This window comes from Schistocerca americana, chromosome 2 (assembly GCF_021461395.2).
Source record: "Schistocerca americana isolate TAMUIC-IGC-003095 chromosome 2, iqSchAmer2.1, whole genome shotgun sequence".
NCBI lineage: Eukaryota > Metazoa > Arthropoda > Insecta > Orthoptera > Acrididae > Schistocerca > Schistocerca americana.
This window is the reverse complement of record NC_060120.1, coordinates 365,613,990-365,629,775: the sequence shown is the minus strand read 5'-3', so window position 1 is coordinate 365,629,775 and position 15,786 is coordinate 365,613,990. Positions and strand designations below refer to the sequence as shown.

The window sequence follows — 15,786 nt, the reverse complement described above, 5'->3', positions numbered from 1 at the left end:
TTTGTGTATGGGGATGGATGAAAGACGTAGTTAATGAGGACAAATTCAATACATTTGAGGAATTACCTGCTCACATTATGAACGCAGTAAACGAAATTAAGAACAACCCTGTGAAATTGAAACGAGCAACAAAATGTGTTCATACACATGCAGCTAAATGCATTGAACTTGGCGGAGACATTTTTGAACATTTATTGTTCATGTTTAAATGCGAACATTTTTAGGTTAGGCTTTACCGTGACTGTTACTGACATTAAATGAAACAACAAGTTTACTGTTACCAGTCACGGTTTTATTTTTTCCACGACTCGTTTTGAAGGTTTAAACACCCATCATCGGGTGGATTTACATTAGTTGGTATTAGATATGTGTGTGTGTTGTGTTACGCCACATATATTGCAGCAGAGCTAGTGTATAGTGTGGCTGCTATCACAAGTGGCACTCCATGTAATGGGATAGGATAAGCCTGTGACAGGACTAGAGGAGACTGCTGGGTGTGTGGATTGGCCAGGTCTTGCATCTAAATCTTCAACAGGGATATGATCCCTATGTCAAGGAGATGAGAGCAGCATAGAGATAGAGAAGGATATTGTGTAGGTTGGTGGGTGGCAGAATACCACTTCAGGAGAGCTGGCAAGTATTCTAGGTAGGCTGTCTCTCATTTCCGGGTATTACGATAGAAATTCAAAGCCCTGGAAAAGGTTGTTATTAAGTTACTCCAATCCAGGATGATATTCAGTGATGAGGGGGGTGCTCCTTTGCAGCTAGGTTCTAAGGGTTGGTGGGAGGATTAGGGTTGTGTGAGAATATGGTACTGAAAAACTGTTTGCAGACTAGGTTTGGTATATAGTGCTTTTCTGAAGGCCTCAGACTATATGGGAGTGACTTTTTGGTATGCAAGGGATGATAGCTCTGAAATTGCAGGGATTGTTGAAAGTTAGAGGGCTTGATGTGAACAGAGGTATGGATGGAATCATCAGAAGGTGAAGGTCATCATTCAGGAAGGTTGCACATTGGGCTTAGGAGGACCAGGTGAAGTGAATGGGACAGAAGGTATTTAACACTGGAGGAATGAGGATGGGGGGCCTTTGCCCTGGATCCAGATCATGAAAATGTCACAATGAACCTGAAGGTGTTTGGGGTTTTGGGAGGCTAGGATGACTCCCTTTAGATGGCCCGTAAACAGATCAGCATAAGGTGGTGCCATGCGGCACCCATGACCATGCCAATGAGTTGTTTGTGTATCTTCTCCTGAAAGAGAAATAGTAGTGTGTGTGGATGTATAAGGAATGAAGTTGTGGGTTTGGAATCTGGTGGACTTTGGGAGAGGTGGTGGTCAGTAGCAGCAAGATCACGGGCATAAGGGATGTTGGTGTATAGGGCAGTGGCGTCAACAATAACAAGCAGGGATCAGGGATCTACATGGTAATTGAGTGGTGATGGTCGAGAGTCAGTGACGGAAAGTGGTTCATACCACAATATGAGAGGCTAGGCTACAAGCAATTTTTTGGAGATGTTAGATGGTAACAGAAATTCTTTCAATGAAAACACAGTAATGGGGGGGGGGGGGGGGGGGAGGACAGATTTGGATTAGGGGGAGGGGGGGGGGGGATTTGGGGCAGGCCTAAGTGTTTAAATAAGAGTTTAAGGTCGTATAGGACTTCTGAGATGTCGGTACGATTCGTCAAGGCACTGGTGGAGCCGTTGTCTGCAGCGAGGCTCATTAAATCAGGCTGTTCTTTTGTTGTGAGGTTTGTGTTCTTGAGAAGTGACCTGTGTGAGTAAGGAATTCTTGGAACGTAATTGGGGTGGTTAGAAGGAGGCTTCTGGATGGATGGATGGTGGTATGGACTGGGAGAAGCAAGGTTCAATGTTGGATTAGTTTGGTTTTTGTTGGAGGGATTGGTAGCAAAGAAGGGTTTCCACTGTAGGGATCAGGAGAAGCAGAGTAGGTCTGTGATGAGTCCAGCATGCTAAAACTCGGATGTAGGACTGAAAGTGAGACCTTTGGATGGGATTGAAATTTCTGTAGCATTGAGGTTCTTGGTAAATAGGTTTTTTTAATTGAATTTCTTGGACTTTAGCTTACACCACACTTATTTAAAATTACTGTTAAATATTTTTTATTCCCTCATGAACCATGGACCTTGCCGTGATGGGGTGGCTTGCATGCCTCAGCGATACAGATTATTGTACCATAGGTACAATGATAGCAGAGACCAGACAAATGGGTGTTTCCTGTAGAAGGGAGCAGCCTTTTCAGTAATTGCTGGGACAAAAGCCTGGGTGATTGACTGATTTGACCTTGGAACATAAAACATCATGGCCTTGCTGTGTTGGTATTGCAAGTAGTTGAAAGCAAGGGGAAAGTACAGCTGTTATTTTTCCTGTGTACATACAGCTTTTCTGCGCTGTTAAATGATCATGGCAAGCTCTTGGGTAAAATAGTCAGGAGGTAAAATAGCTCCCCATTTGGATCTCTGGGTGGGGCCTATTCAGGAGGCTTTCATCATCAGGAAAAACAAAGCTGGCACTGTAGGGGTTGGATATGGAATGTTAGATCCCTTAATCGGGCAGGAAGATTAGAAAACTTTGGAAGGGAAATGTGTAGGTTGAAGTTAGATATAGTGAGAATTAGTGAATTTGGTGCCAGGATGAACAGGACTACTGGTTTGGTGAGTACAGGGTTATAATTACAAAATGAAATAGGGTCAATGAATAAGAAAATAGGAATGCGGGTCAGCTAATATGAGCAGCAAAGTGAATGCATTATCATAGCCAAGACTTCGTCTGTCCCCCCCCCCCCCCCCTCTCTCTCTCTCTCTCTCTCTCTCTCTCTCTCTCTCTCTCACGCACACACACACACACACACACACACACACACACACACACACACACACACACACACGAAGTCACACCACTTCCTCTCTCTTCCATCATCACTCTCTCTCACTTTTGTCAGGTTTTTTTTTTCCAAAGAAAAGCATATTTGCCTTTATTGTGCTCCAGCAGGAGCCTTCTTCAGCTGGTTTGCTTCTTTTCCCTGTGCTACCTTTGGATCAAGAGGTCCCGTGTTTGATTCCCAGCCAGGTTGGGGATTTTTACTGCCCGGGTACGGATCGTTTGTGTTGTCATCATCATTCAGTTTTCATTCATGAATATGGCAAAATTGGCCTGTGTACAGATTGGGAATGTGTAAGGGCAATGATGACTGTGCAGTTGAGTGCCCCACAAACCAAAACATCATAATCGTCACCTTGCAGGAGGGTTAGTTGTTTATACTTGTTAAATGAATTGTCTAGGCCATAAAGTTTTGACAGTTTATTTATATACTTACATTCATTTACATACTTTTGACACATACAAACAACAGATAAGTATGCATGATATAAGATTAACACAGAATCGTCTCCCAACCTTTACAAGTCCTTCTTACACTACTGTACATAAAAATGCATAGCATTTTTAGGCTATCCTACAGCTTACCAAAAACACCATGTTTAATGTTGAAGTACAAAGAATGTTGTATGACAAAATAATTTTTTGTACAGTGCTTACACCACCAGGTGACATCATTGAATAATTTCCAGTTCGAGACAGCCTGTATAGATGTGAATTGTCCATTATACAGAGACAAAGTTTTATTGATGGAAAAAATAGCGATTAAAAACATAGTGTGGTGACCTCAGAACCCTTCCAGTGGCCCCTAAACGCTTGCCGTGTATTCACTATGTCAGTTGAAACTACATTTAAACTCAGACCAGATATTACATCCATATTTTACGTGCATGCTGTACTCTTAACTTTTAACCTGTGGATCTCAACACCAGATAATGATACCAAAAAATGTTTCAAGGTTCCATGAGAACATCATCTAAAGAAATTTCAACAATACGCCATGAATAAAAATTATATGAGGGGTCATCCCCACAGTCTGTACTTTCGGTGTCCAAAAATCATGATTTCTCAGAGTGTTTTCAGGAACAGGCCATAAGCAAATGGTGCTTTCAGAAGCCACCTAAGGCCCACCCTAGACCACAACTAATGCAAAGGAATCAACCAATTTGCTTGGACTGGAAAAAGTGTGTAATGTTTAAATTTTGACTCTATGTTGTAATATAGCTACAATTCTTTCTTCTGATAGGAATAGAAATGGTCGCTAGGCCAAGGGCTATACAAAACACTTGTCCTCTTATCTCTGTGATCAATGGAACCTGAGATAAGACCCCCTTAAAAACTTTTTTTTTTTTTTTTTTTTTTTTTTTTTTTTTTTTTTTTTTTTACACGCATGACTTTTTGGAATGTATTGGTACCATACACAGTCATGCAAAGACTGATCATCACTAATACTCCATTTCTTTCCATACCATCTTGAAATGAAGTTACTTTTGTGGAGGAAGAAGGGCAAGTTACATGCATAGTGATGTTAGTAACAAGAAGTATCAACAGACAAAATTCAATTTCCTTAGCAGTAATAAGAAGTCACTGCCAGCAGTTTATAGAACGTTTGGTCTCTCTTTCAGGCATACATTACCCAAATCTCTCATCAATGAATCAAAAACTGCTGATGACGAGTTTTTTGAGAAGTCACTGACACGTGGTGAGCCAATCATACTGTACATGCATGGAAATTCTGGGTCTAGAGCAAGTCCACATCGTGTTGAGCTGTACAAGATGCTGAGGAACCTTAATTATCATGTTATTAGTTTTGACTACAGAAGTAAGTATTGTTAAGTAGATTTTATTTACAGATCTTGATGACTTAAGTTAATGCAAAAAAAGATTTTACAATTAAACCACTTATTTATTTAAATAGTTTATACAATTAATTCTTCCCTTGCAGTGGCTTATTAGAATCACTGGAAACGAACTTTTTTTATAGTTTGGCCATTACCTGAAGTACTGTTTTAGGATTTGTTTCCTGACGCAGTTTGTGTTTTCTCTGTTCTGAAACAGTGTGTGTGAAATAATGCAAAGTTCAGCTGTGGTCCAGATTCCATGTTTCAATTGTTTGTTCGCACAATGAGATGGATTAAGTAGTTCATTCTAAAACAATATAAAAGCTTAAACTTCCTACCAGATGAAGACTGTGTGCTGGACTGGGATACAAATCGGAACTTTGCTTTTTGCTGGATAGTACTCTGCCGACTGAGCTTGCCAAGCATGACTCACCCTCATAGCTTTGCTTCCACCAGCCTCTCCAACCTTAGCAGAAGTTCTGCTGCACACCTTATGGGACTACAACTCTTAGAAGAAATGATAATGCAGAGGAATGGCTTAATCATAGCCTAGGATATGTTCCAGTGTTGCCCCATACGATGAAGACACTCACAGACATCCCTCACCTGCCCACGGGCAGCTGCATCCTGGCTGCATGACTTCCTGTGTGTTAGCCGTTTGCCTGCCCCTGCCCTCTTGCGTCTGTGGGTGCCCAGTTGCCTGCTGGCAGGCACTCTTGATGGAACAGCCTTGCATAGGGGATTGCTTCCAGGCTGAAATTTGGATGGTAGGACAAGAGATACTGGTGAAATGAAGATGTGAGGGCGAGTTGTGAATCCTGCTTGGATAACTCAGATGGTGATGCAATTGCCCACAAAAGGCGAAGGACTTGGATTTGAGTCTTGGTCCAGCATACAATTTTAATCTTCTAGGAAGTTCAAATCAATGCACGTTCCACTGCAGGGTGGAAATTCATTTCAGGAACTTGAGAGAGAGAGATGGATAGAGAGAAATGTTGTGTCTGTTGCACACCACACCTGCTTCGGGGAACAGTCATTAACTTGCTGTAATATAAGCATTGCTGAACAGTATAGGAACAATGCTGAACACAAATTTTGTATGAAACTTACATGAATAAGTGCAACACTTTCGAGTGGGGTAGGGAGGGGAAATGGAGGGGGTAGCAGGGTACAGCCAGGGGAAGAGGAATCAGGCCTCCCTGGCAGAGTTTGCAGGGATGAGAGGTGACAGGACAGGGCTGCCAAGAGCAGTGTCAGCAGGCTGTGGATGAGGGAGAAGGGTCAAAATGAAGAGTGGAAAAGAAAGGAGCAGTGAAGGGAAAATGACTGCTGAGTGCAAAAGCAGAGAGCAGCACACAATGAGGGTGATGTAGGGCAAATTATGAGGTGGTGGGAGGATAGAGGAGGTGGAAACAGTTGGGTCAAGGGTGTGGGGACAGTAGGTTACTGTAGGGGGAGGCTGGGATGATTTTGGGAGTGGAGAATGTCTTGTAAGGATAACTTCCATGTGCACAGTTCAAAAAAACTGGTGATGGAGTAGAGGATACAGCTGGGTTGTGAAGCAGCTATTCGAATCAAGCATGTTACACTCAGCTAAATGTTGTGCCACTGGGTGATCCACTTTGCTGTTGGTCATAGTTTTGTGGTGGCCATCCATCCTGGTGGGCAGCTGGTTGGTAGTCATTAGGAGCACAATAACCAGCTGCAATGGGGCATCCAGAACTGGTGGGTTTGTGGTTTTTAGAGAGCATGTAGAAAGTGGGTGTGCGGTGTGTCATAGGGGTGAGGAGAGGAAAATGGATTCAGGGGAGAGGTTCTGGGAAGGGCCTAAGGTTTTAAGTAGGGATTAGAGGTTATATTGGGCTTCTAGGATGGGATCACAATGGCAGAGGTTCTAAATGGTGAAGTCACAGTTGGCGGAGGCCTTCCGCCAGGTAGTCACCACAATTTATGACGACAGTGGTGGAACCTTATTTTGCAGATAAGTTGATTAGTTCAGGATCTGTTTTGAGGCTGTGTATGGTTGTCCTGTCTTTTTCTGAAAGGCTGATGTTCTTAGGAAGGGACCTGGGGAAGGATGGTGAGATCAAGCTGGAGGTAAAGCATTCCTGGAGGGTGACAAGGATCACCCCCTGAAAGAATTTCAGCCCTCATCGACCAACACTTCCAACTTCTTGCCCAAAATCTAGCCTCTCACATCAAAGATACCAACCACTACCTTCACCGACTCATCACAATCGCCACACATTCGCCTCCTGGATCTGTAATCGTAATTGTCGTCACCGTTTTCCTAGACACACATTTTTCATGAACAAGGTCTTGCCATTATTGAACACTATCTCTCCCAATGTAATTCAGACTCCAGATCCACTATCTCATTCCTCTTACGCCAACTATATGCTAACACACAACTTACATTCCATTTGAAGGGGAGGTACACAAACAAATCTGCAGCAGGGCTATAGGCACCCACATGGCACCCTTCTGAGCCAACCTGTTTACAGGATGCATAGAGGAGACCTTCTTAGCCTCCCAAATTCCTGCTCTGTTTCAAATTTGTTGATGATCTCATCATTATCTTGACTCAGGGCCAAGGTGCCCGATCCTCATTCCCACACAAGCTTAACACCACCTCTTCCATCCACTTTACGTGGACCTCGTCGCCCATTGCCATCTTCCTGGACATTCACATGCTTCTGATGGCTCCATACACACCTCTGTCCAAGTTAAATCCACCAACAGTACCTGCATTTCGACATGTGCCATCCCTTCCACACCAAAAAAATGCATTCCGTACGTACTGACCACCCAGGGGTAACATATCTGCAGTGACAGGAGCTCCTTTGCCCAGTATGCTGAAGCCTTCCAAAGACCTCAATGGGCAGGCGCTGTCCCTCAGACCTAGTCCGCAAAAAGGTTTTCTTGCCATATCCCCATAGACCCCTCCAGTACTCCCACCACCCCTAAGAACCAGCTACAAAGCAGCATTCCCTTCATCACCCAATATCACTTTGGTCTGGGACTACTGAACCTCATCCTTTATCAGGGCTTTGATTATCTATGATTGTGCCTTGAAATTAAGGCTTCCTACCCAAGATCCTTCCCTCCCTTCCTAAAGTGGTGTTTTGTTCCCACACAACCTCCGCAACATCCTAGTCCATCCCAGTCCCACTCTCAATCCCAACCCCTTGCCACAGGGATCGTATCCCTGTGGAACAGCCAGGTGTGAGGCCTTCCCAATCCACCCAACCAGCACTTTCTAATCCAGTCCTGTCATAGGCTTATCCTACCCCATCAGAGGCCAGGCCACCTGTGAAAGCAACCATGTTATATACCAACTCTCTCCAGTCAGTGCTCAGCTTCTTATATTGGCATGATACCAACCATCTATCCACCAGGAAGAATGGCCATTGCCAGACTGGCCAAAAGTGAAGTGGACCACCTTGTGACACAACATGCAATTGAACAGAACAAGCTTGATTTCAATGGCTGCTTCACAACATGCACTATCTGGATCCTCCCCTCCACCACCAGCTTTCCTGAACTGTGCAGATGGGAGCTATCCTTAAAACACATTCTGCACTCCCAAAGCCATCCTGGCCTCAAAATACAGTAATATACTACCACCACACCTTCCACCCAACTATTTGCACTCCCCAGTTCCTATTACATCCTCGCAAATTGCCTCCCCTCACCCTCGTGGTATGTTGCTGTCTGTTGCGCACCCACAAGTCGTTCCACATTCTCTGGTCCTCTCTTTTTTTGCTCTCCATCTCCCTTCTAGTCAACATTATCAAAAGCTTTCTCTGAGTGTACAACTGTTACAAACATAGGTTTGACTTCCCTTAATCTATCTTCTAAGACAAGTCGTAGGATCAGTTTTGCCTCACGTGTTCCAACATTTCTACGGAATCCAAACTGATTTTCTCCAAAGTTGGGCTCTACCAGTTCTTCCATTTGTCTGTAAAGAATTCATGTTAGTATTTTGCAGCCCTGGCTTATTAAACTGATAGTTTGTTAATTTTCACATATATCGACACCTGCTTTCTTTGGTATTGGAATTATTATATTCTTCTTGAAGTCTGAGTGTGTTTCACCTGTCTCATACATCTTGCTCACCAGATGGTAGAGTTTTGTCAGGGCTGACTCTCTCAAGGCTATCAGTAGTTCTAATGGAATGTTGTCTACTGCCAGGGCCTAGTTTTGACTTAGGTCTTTTAGTGCTCTGTCAAACTCTTCACGAAGTATGATATCTCCCATTTCCTCTTCATCTACATCCTCTTCCATTTCCATAATATTGTCCTCAAGTACATCACCCTTGTATAGACCCTCTATATACTCCTCCCACCTTTCTGCTTTCCCTTCTTTGCTTAGAACTGGGTTTCCATCTGAGCTCTTGATGTTCATACAAGTGGTTCTCTCTTCTCCAAACGCCCCTTTAATTTTCCTGTAGGCAGTATCTATCTTACCCGTAGTGATATACACCTCTACATCCTTACTTTGTCCTCTATCCATCACTGCTTAGCCATTTTGCACTTCCTGTCGATCTCATTTTTGAGACGTTTGTATTCCTTTTTGCCTGCTTCATTTACTGCATTTTTATATCTTCTCCTTTCATCAATTAAATTCAATATATCTTCTGTTACCCAAGGATTCCTACTAGCCCCCATCTTTTTACCTACTTGATCCTCTGCTGCCTTAACTATTTCATCTTTCATAGCTACACATTATTCTTCTACTGTATTTCTTTCCCCCATTCTTGTCAATCGTTTGCTAATGCTCTCCCTGAAACTCTGTACAACCTCTGGTTTAGTCAGTTTATCCAGGTCCCATCTCCTTAAATTCCCACTTCTTTGCAGTTTCTTCAGTTTTAATCTACAGTTCATAACCAATAGCTTGTGGTCAGAGTCCACATCTGCCCCTGGAAATGTCATACAGTTTAAAACCTAGTTCCCAAATCTCTGTCTTCCCATTATTTAATCTGTCTGATACTTTCTAGTATCTCCAGGATTCTTCCATGTATACAACCTTTTTTTATGATTCTTGAACCAAGTGTTAGCTATGATTAAGTTGTGCTCTGTGCAAAATTCTACCATGCAGCTTCCTCTTTCATTTCTTACGCCCATTCCATATTCACCTACTACGTTTCCTTCTCTTCCTTTTCCTACTATCGAATTCCAGTCACCAGTGACTATTAAATTTTCGTCTCCCTTCACTATCGCAATATATTTTTTCTTTTTTTTTTCTTGTATCTCATCATACATTTCATGAATCTCTTCGTCATCTGCATAGCTAGTTGGCGTATAAACTTGTACTACTGTGGTAGGTGTGGGCTTCGTGTCTCTCTTGGCCACAATAATGCGTATTTGCTGTTTGTAGTAGGGCTATGATAGAAGTGCATTGAAAGCTATATCAAACCAGATTTAGGACTAGGACCACACCATCAACACAACAGATCACGTACTGCCTCCTTCCGCCACACTTCCTCCTCTTGTCCCGTGTGCGCATTCTCTCTCTCTCTCTCTCTCTCTCTAATTCTCAGCCATATGATGGTTAAATGTGCAAGGCATTGTTTTCACGACAATTACAATTTGCTTTTACGCTTCAACTGAAAATAGTTGTAAATTGAGCACATAAAATTCATGACCTTACCTATGCGTTGTTATTCCCCTTCAGACTCTCCGTATCTTTGAAGCCAGCAAGTGTGTTATCAGATGAATTCTTTTACAACAGCAAACATCACTTGAATTTATGGGACTACATTGCGCTATTTTCTACAAAGTGAGTTAACATTATCTCAGCTGGAGTGTTATATTGTAATACGCAGCACTCTGTCAGTGACATAAAGTTCTCTCTAAATGAAAAAAGAATGGTAGCCTTGATGTGAATTATTTGGAAAGATCCTTCCTATTTCATCACAACATATTTTTGTGTCACATTCTGTGTCATTCAGATGTTGTTTACCGTCACGCTTATTGTGATACACAGGTTATGCTGATTCAAGTCCTGTGTCACCATCGGAGACAGGTGTTGTGTCCGATGGAAAATTTATGTACAGATGGGTGGAGGAGCATGCCAAAGGATCTCCATTGTTTGTGTGGGGTCATTCTTTAGGAACAGGGTAACTACTTCATAATATGTTATTTTTATTATGAAACTATAGATTTAAAAAGAAATGCTATTATGCCTTAATCATAGGATGTAATGGTAAGATGCCAGTGCTTATTTGTAAGAAATGTCTCCCATTTTTGTTTTAGAGTGTCATCACATGTGTTAGATCTGTTGGCACAAGAAGGAAAGAGTCCATCTGGACTTATCCTGGAATCTCCTTTCAATAATTTGAGAGATGAAATAAAGGAACATCCATTTGCAAGGGTAAAATTACAGATTTACATCAATTATTGATTACAGTTTCATATTTGAAGCCCTTCCATATATTTTGCTTAAATAAGAATCTCTGTTTCAGCTTTTCAACCAGTTACCATGGTTTGATTTCTTTTTCATTGATCCAATAGAGCAAAACGATCTGTTGTTTGCTTCGGATAAGCACTTGGTGAATGTTCATTGCCCTATTCTCATTCTGCATGCCCAGGATGATGTCGTTGTTCCCTTCATTCTGGGCCAAAGGGTTAGTACGTATGTCATATCTTAATTACAATAATGTATACTAGGAATCAGAAAATGTGCCTTAATCATAATATTGTCTCATTTGTGATTTACCATGTTTCTAGCCAATAGCAGTAGTTACATGTTCTGATAAAATTTTTCGAATGGAATGTGTTACTTGTCACTCAGTCATTCAAACATTTATTATTAAAAGTAAAGTGAAGCATTTGTTGATGTTAAACCTTTCTTTAGATTTTCCATGGGATTGGTTTTCCATAACATCTCATATTAATAGAATGTGACACACACTTAAATGTCACAGGCTGCTCATCACTACTCAATCTCAGTTCTTTTTTCCTTTTTTGTACCATATGGAGATTGGTTTTCTTGGAGAAAACATGAATAGTGCATCAAAACCACGTTGCAATGTAAAAGTTTTGGTGTAATTGTAGGTCTAATAATGAAATATTTCAGAAATGCATTAATACTTCTTGATTTCTTCTACCTCGTCTGTGTTGAGATTACTTCCTTTCAAATACAACTAGTTCAGACTACCTGTCCAGCTGGTGCATTTAGTTTCCTCCTCCCCTTCTGGGCGATTCTTCTTCTTCTTCTTTTTCCAGACAGTGTACATTTAAAACATTGTTGTATCAGAAAAGTTGCATCACATGGTGACAGTTTTATTGTTGCAATTACAATATCATGGAATGGATAGTTGCTACTTACCGTTCAGTGGAGATGCCAAGTCACATACAAGCACAACAAAAAGACTGTCAAACAAAGCTTTCAGCCAAACAGGCCCTCATATGAATTACACACACACACACACACACACACACACACACACACACACACACACAGTGATCACTGTCTGTCGCTGTCAAGGTCAGATTGTGTGTTTGTGTGTGTGTGTGTGTGTGTGTGTGTGTGTGCGCGCGTGTGTGTGCGCGCGTGCGTGTGTGTGTACACACTTCTGATGAAGGTCTGTTTGCCTGAAAGCTTCGTCTGACAGTGTTTTTGTTGTGCCTATCTGCGACCCAGCATCTCTGCTATACGGTGAGTAGCAACTGTCCTTTTCATAATATTGCCAATTTTCCATCCTGGATTTTCCAGTATTGGTGCAATGGTAGTATAAGTTATTTCACACTGCATAAACTAATAAAAATGCATAAGTAGCCATATGTTGGAAGCATCAGACGATTGCATCAAAATTCTCATTTCATTTTAAGTTGCCTGTACTGGCGGAAACTTACAGACATAGCTCTTGCCTTAACAGAAGCAGAAGTTTCAGAAAATTAAATAATAAATAAGTAGCAGCAATTAACCTAGCTCAGAAAAGGCGAAACAATAAAATCAACATCCTCCATTTTTTATTCCATTTCTAATCCTTGTCTACATATTATATTTTCCACTTTTACTCCTCCCAGCACCAAACTATTATTGTGTGCTATAGCATACATCCCATTAACCTGTCCATTCTTCTACTAACAGTTTTTCATAGCTTTATTTCCTAAGATATTTTTACTAGTAATTTTTCATTTTGTACTTATCTATATTTGTCCACTTAATTTTTTACATTATTTCTGTACCAACACATTTCAAATGACTACAGTTTATTGTTCTCCTGATTTCCAATGGTCCACATTTCACTTCCATATTATGCTATGCTCCAGATGCACAATTTTAGAAACTTTTTCCTCATTTATGTATGAATATCTGAAACCAGTATAATTATGTTAATGTAGAGAGCATTATTTGCTTACGTCAGTCTGCTTGTTATTTTTACTTTTCTGAATTTATGTTTAATACCCCTATATGTTGTGTGGATATTTCATATAATCATACCTTTCTCAATATCTTCTTTTTCATCCATTCTGATTCAGCCTGTTGGAGCTTCACCTTATTTTAATTCCTAACTAAAGCTCAAATATTTCTTGAATCATCGATGGCTTCTTTTCCTCGACTTTATCTGCACTTCCGGTATTCTATCCTACTTAAATTATTTCATCATCATGTTAAGTGGAATTGGTTCCTGTGTGTACTTCATGACTGTACATATTTTTGTGTTGCTTGGTAGAAATCCTATGTATAACTGTTATTCTATGGTAAAGGATCCAGCCAAACCAGAATTACTAAGTTAGCAGTAAATGCTTATTGAAAACTTTTAAAAGAAGCTTGCATCAAATCCAATACAATTTCATGAAGATGTGAAACATAAAATGACTATGCTCTTCATCGCCCAATCCAGGAACGGCATAAAACTAAGTTAGTTATTGGAAGTTGTACATATAAACTCCCATTCTGGCTTTTCTTGGTTTAGCATTTATATGGTTTTACAATAAATCTCGTAAGGCAACACTAGAGGGATTCCTTCAATAAGTACATAACCACCATTGTCCTGCAGAGTTGTGGTCCATCACCGATTACTTTGTTGTGAATGGTATATTAAACATTCTTCACAAAAATCTATATAAATTGCTAAATTATATAATTTCATAAGTAACGAATTTCTAAGGCAAGTGAATATTCCTTGGTTATATAGCTAGTTTAGTAATACAGATAATGCAGTGAGACTGAAGGTAACCTCTTTTTATAACTGTAAGTTCATTTTATCCTTGATGGGAAAGATGTGTTTAGTTGTACTATATTTGCAGACTGAAGTGACAAATGAAAATTTGCACCAAGTCCAGGATTCGAACCCATGTCTCCTGCTCACTAGCAAATGCGCTAAGCACTACACCACTCTGGCACAGTGGCTTTGCACAAATGCATGGACTACCATATCATACCTCCTTTCTCAGTCCAGATTCCTGTTCATGCCTCTTGCCACTTGGTATTCCCCGATTTACACGTATACATCATAGATGTTTGAGACTTGAAAAGATTTCTGGAACCATATGGTTTCATTTGCTATTTAGTTGTAGGTTTATTTTTCACCTATTGCATCTTGTTTACACTTTCATAATTAAAATAGTTTGTGAAGAATTGTGACTAATGAATTATGCTATTACTGTGAAATACTGTGGTCATTTCTCAATAACTGCTGGACCAACCTAAACTAGAATGAATCACTTCTGAAAAAAAAATACATTGCAGGAAGCAGATAGCAATAATAAAACTTCGTTTTAAATTTATTTCAGCTCTACAAAAGTCTTGAACAAACACGGCCCAAAGATGCTGCTTCTGTTGAATTTGTGATATTTGAAGATAAGTACCGATATGGACACAAGTATATTTGTAGAGCTCCTGAATTGCCTGACATTATTCAGTAAGTATTTAAAAATACTTTGTAATGTGTGAATCCTGGGGGGGGGGGGGGGGGATATATTTTTGGTAATTCTTCTTCATAGTGTTAACCTGCACTAGCAAGGTCCACTTGCTGACACCTCTGTCTCCATTTGGGTCTGTCAACGGCATCTTCATAGTTGGCACTGAAGAACTCCATATTCCTCTTGATACGGCCCATCCGTGTCTCGGGTGTACCACTAGGCTGTCTGCCATTTGTGTCCAGGTGTGTAGTTGCTCTTGCCACCAAGTCTGCTTCACTGCGCACGAAGCGTCCATGTACCATCTTAACCTGCTTTTCCATAGTTCGTCTGAGATGAGTGCAACTCAAAGTCGCTGTCGAACGTTGACGTTTGTTGCATTGTCAAATCAATTGCTCCACTTTCTTCAGGTCCTCTCCACTGACTTTGATGATCTCATCAGTCTGAATACCACACTCCATGCATTCTGTCTTCTGCATATTCAGACGGAGGCCAAATTTGCCTAGTCATTGATTCCATTGCTGCGTCTGTTCCTGGAGATCTTAATGGTGTTCGCTTGCCAGTAAAACATCGTCAACATGTAGAAGTGACCAAGGGTGGGGTACTGTAGGTCGTGTGTCACAATGTATGTACAGAGGGTAAAAACTAGAGGTGACAGTGCTGAACCTTGATGTACTCTGACATGGATAGTGAAAGGGGGTGATGTTCCCACTGCATATATCGGACATTGCTGGAGACATTTTGATAAAGCAGTTGGACCCATTGGACATAGGCTTCAGGGACATTGAGAGATTGTAATGCATGCCAAATAAGCTGATGTGGGACATGGTTGAAGACCTTTCCAGACCTAGGAATTACATGTGAGTATCCTTGGTCTTCTCAAGTTGTGTCTCAATAAGTAACAAAGCGGTATGGATGGCATATGTGGTTCCACTTCCTTTGATAAACCTCCATTGATTTGGGGTGATAGAAACAGTTGCACTGAGCCTAGAATCTATAACACACTCAAAGATCTTCATCATGTGACAAAGCAGTTGAATTAGTCAATACTGTGAGCATTCTGTCACATCACCTTTTTGCTACCAGATTGTCGGTGTGACACTAGTTGTCCTGGGACTATATCCTCACCAGTGATTCTGTTGAAGAGGGTAGTAAGAATTGTGGCACCTTTGTGG

At 41.0% G+C, this 15,786-nt stretch overlaps 1 protein-coding gene across 5 annotated transcripts in view; it reads left to right on the top strand.

The window, feature by feature from the left end:
- LOC124594971 (lysophosphatidylserine lipase ABHD12) overlaps nucleotides 1-15,786 on the top strand; it is a 92,725-nt gene that overhangs the window by 54,178 nt on the left and 22,761 nt on the right. For all 5 annotated transcript variants that reach the window (XM_047133495.1, XM_047133492.1, XM_047133496.1 and 2 more), the window contains 5 exons: nucleotides 4,524-4,720; nucleotides 10,728-10,860; nucleotides 10,997-11,114; nucleotides 11,206-11,367; nucleotides 14,486-14,613. In XM_047133495.1, coding sequence (XP_046989451.1) covers nucleotides 4,524-4,720; nucleotides 10,728-10,860; nucleotides 10,997-11,114; nucleotides 11,206-11,367; nucleotides 14,486-14,613 — 738 coding nt within the window. The remainder of the gene's footprint in view (nucleotides 1-4,523; nucleotides 4,721-10,727; nucleotides 10,861-10,996; nucleotides 11,115-11,205; nucleotides 11,368-14,485; nucleotides 14,614-15,786) is intronic.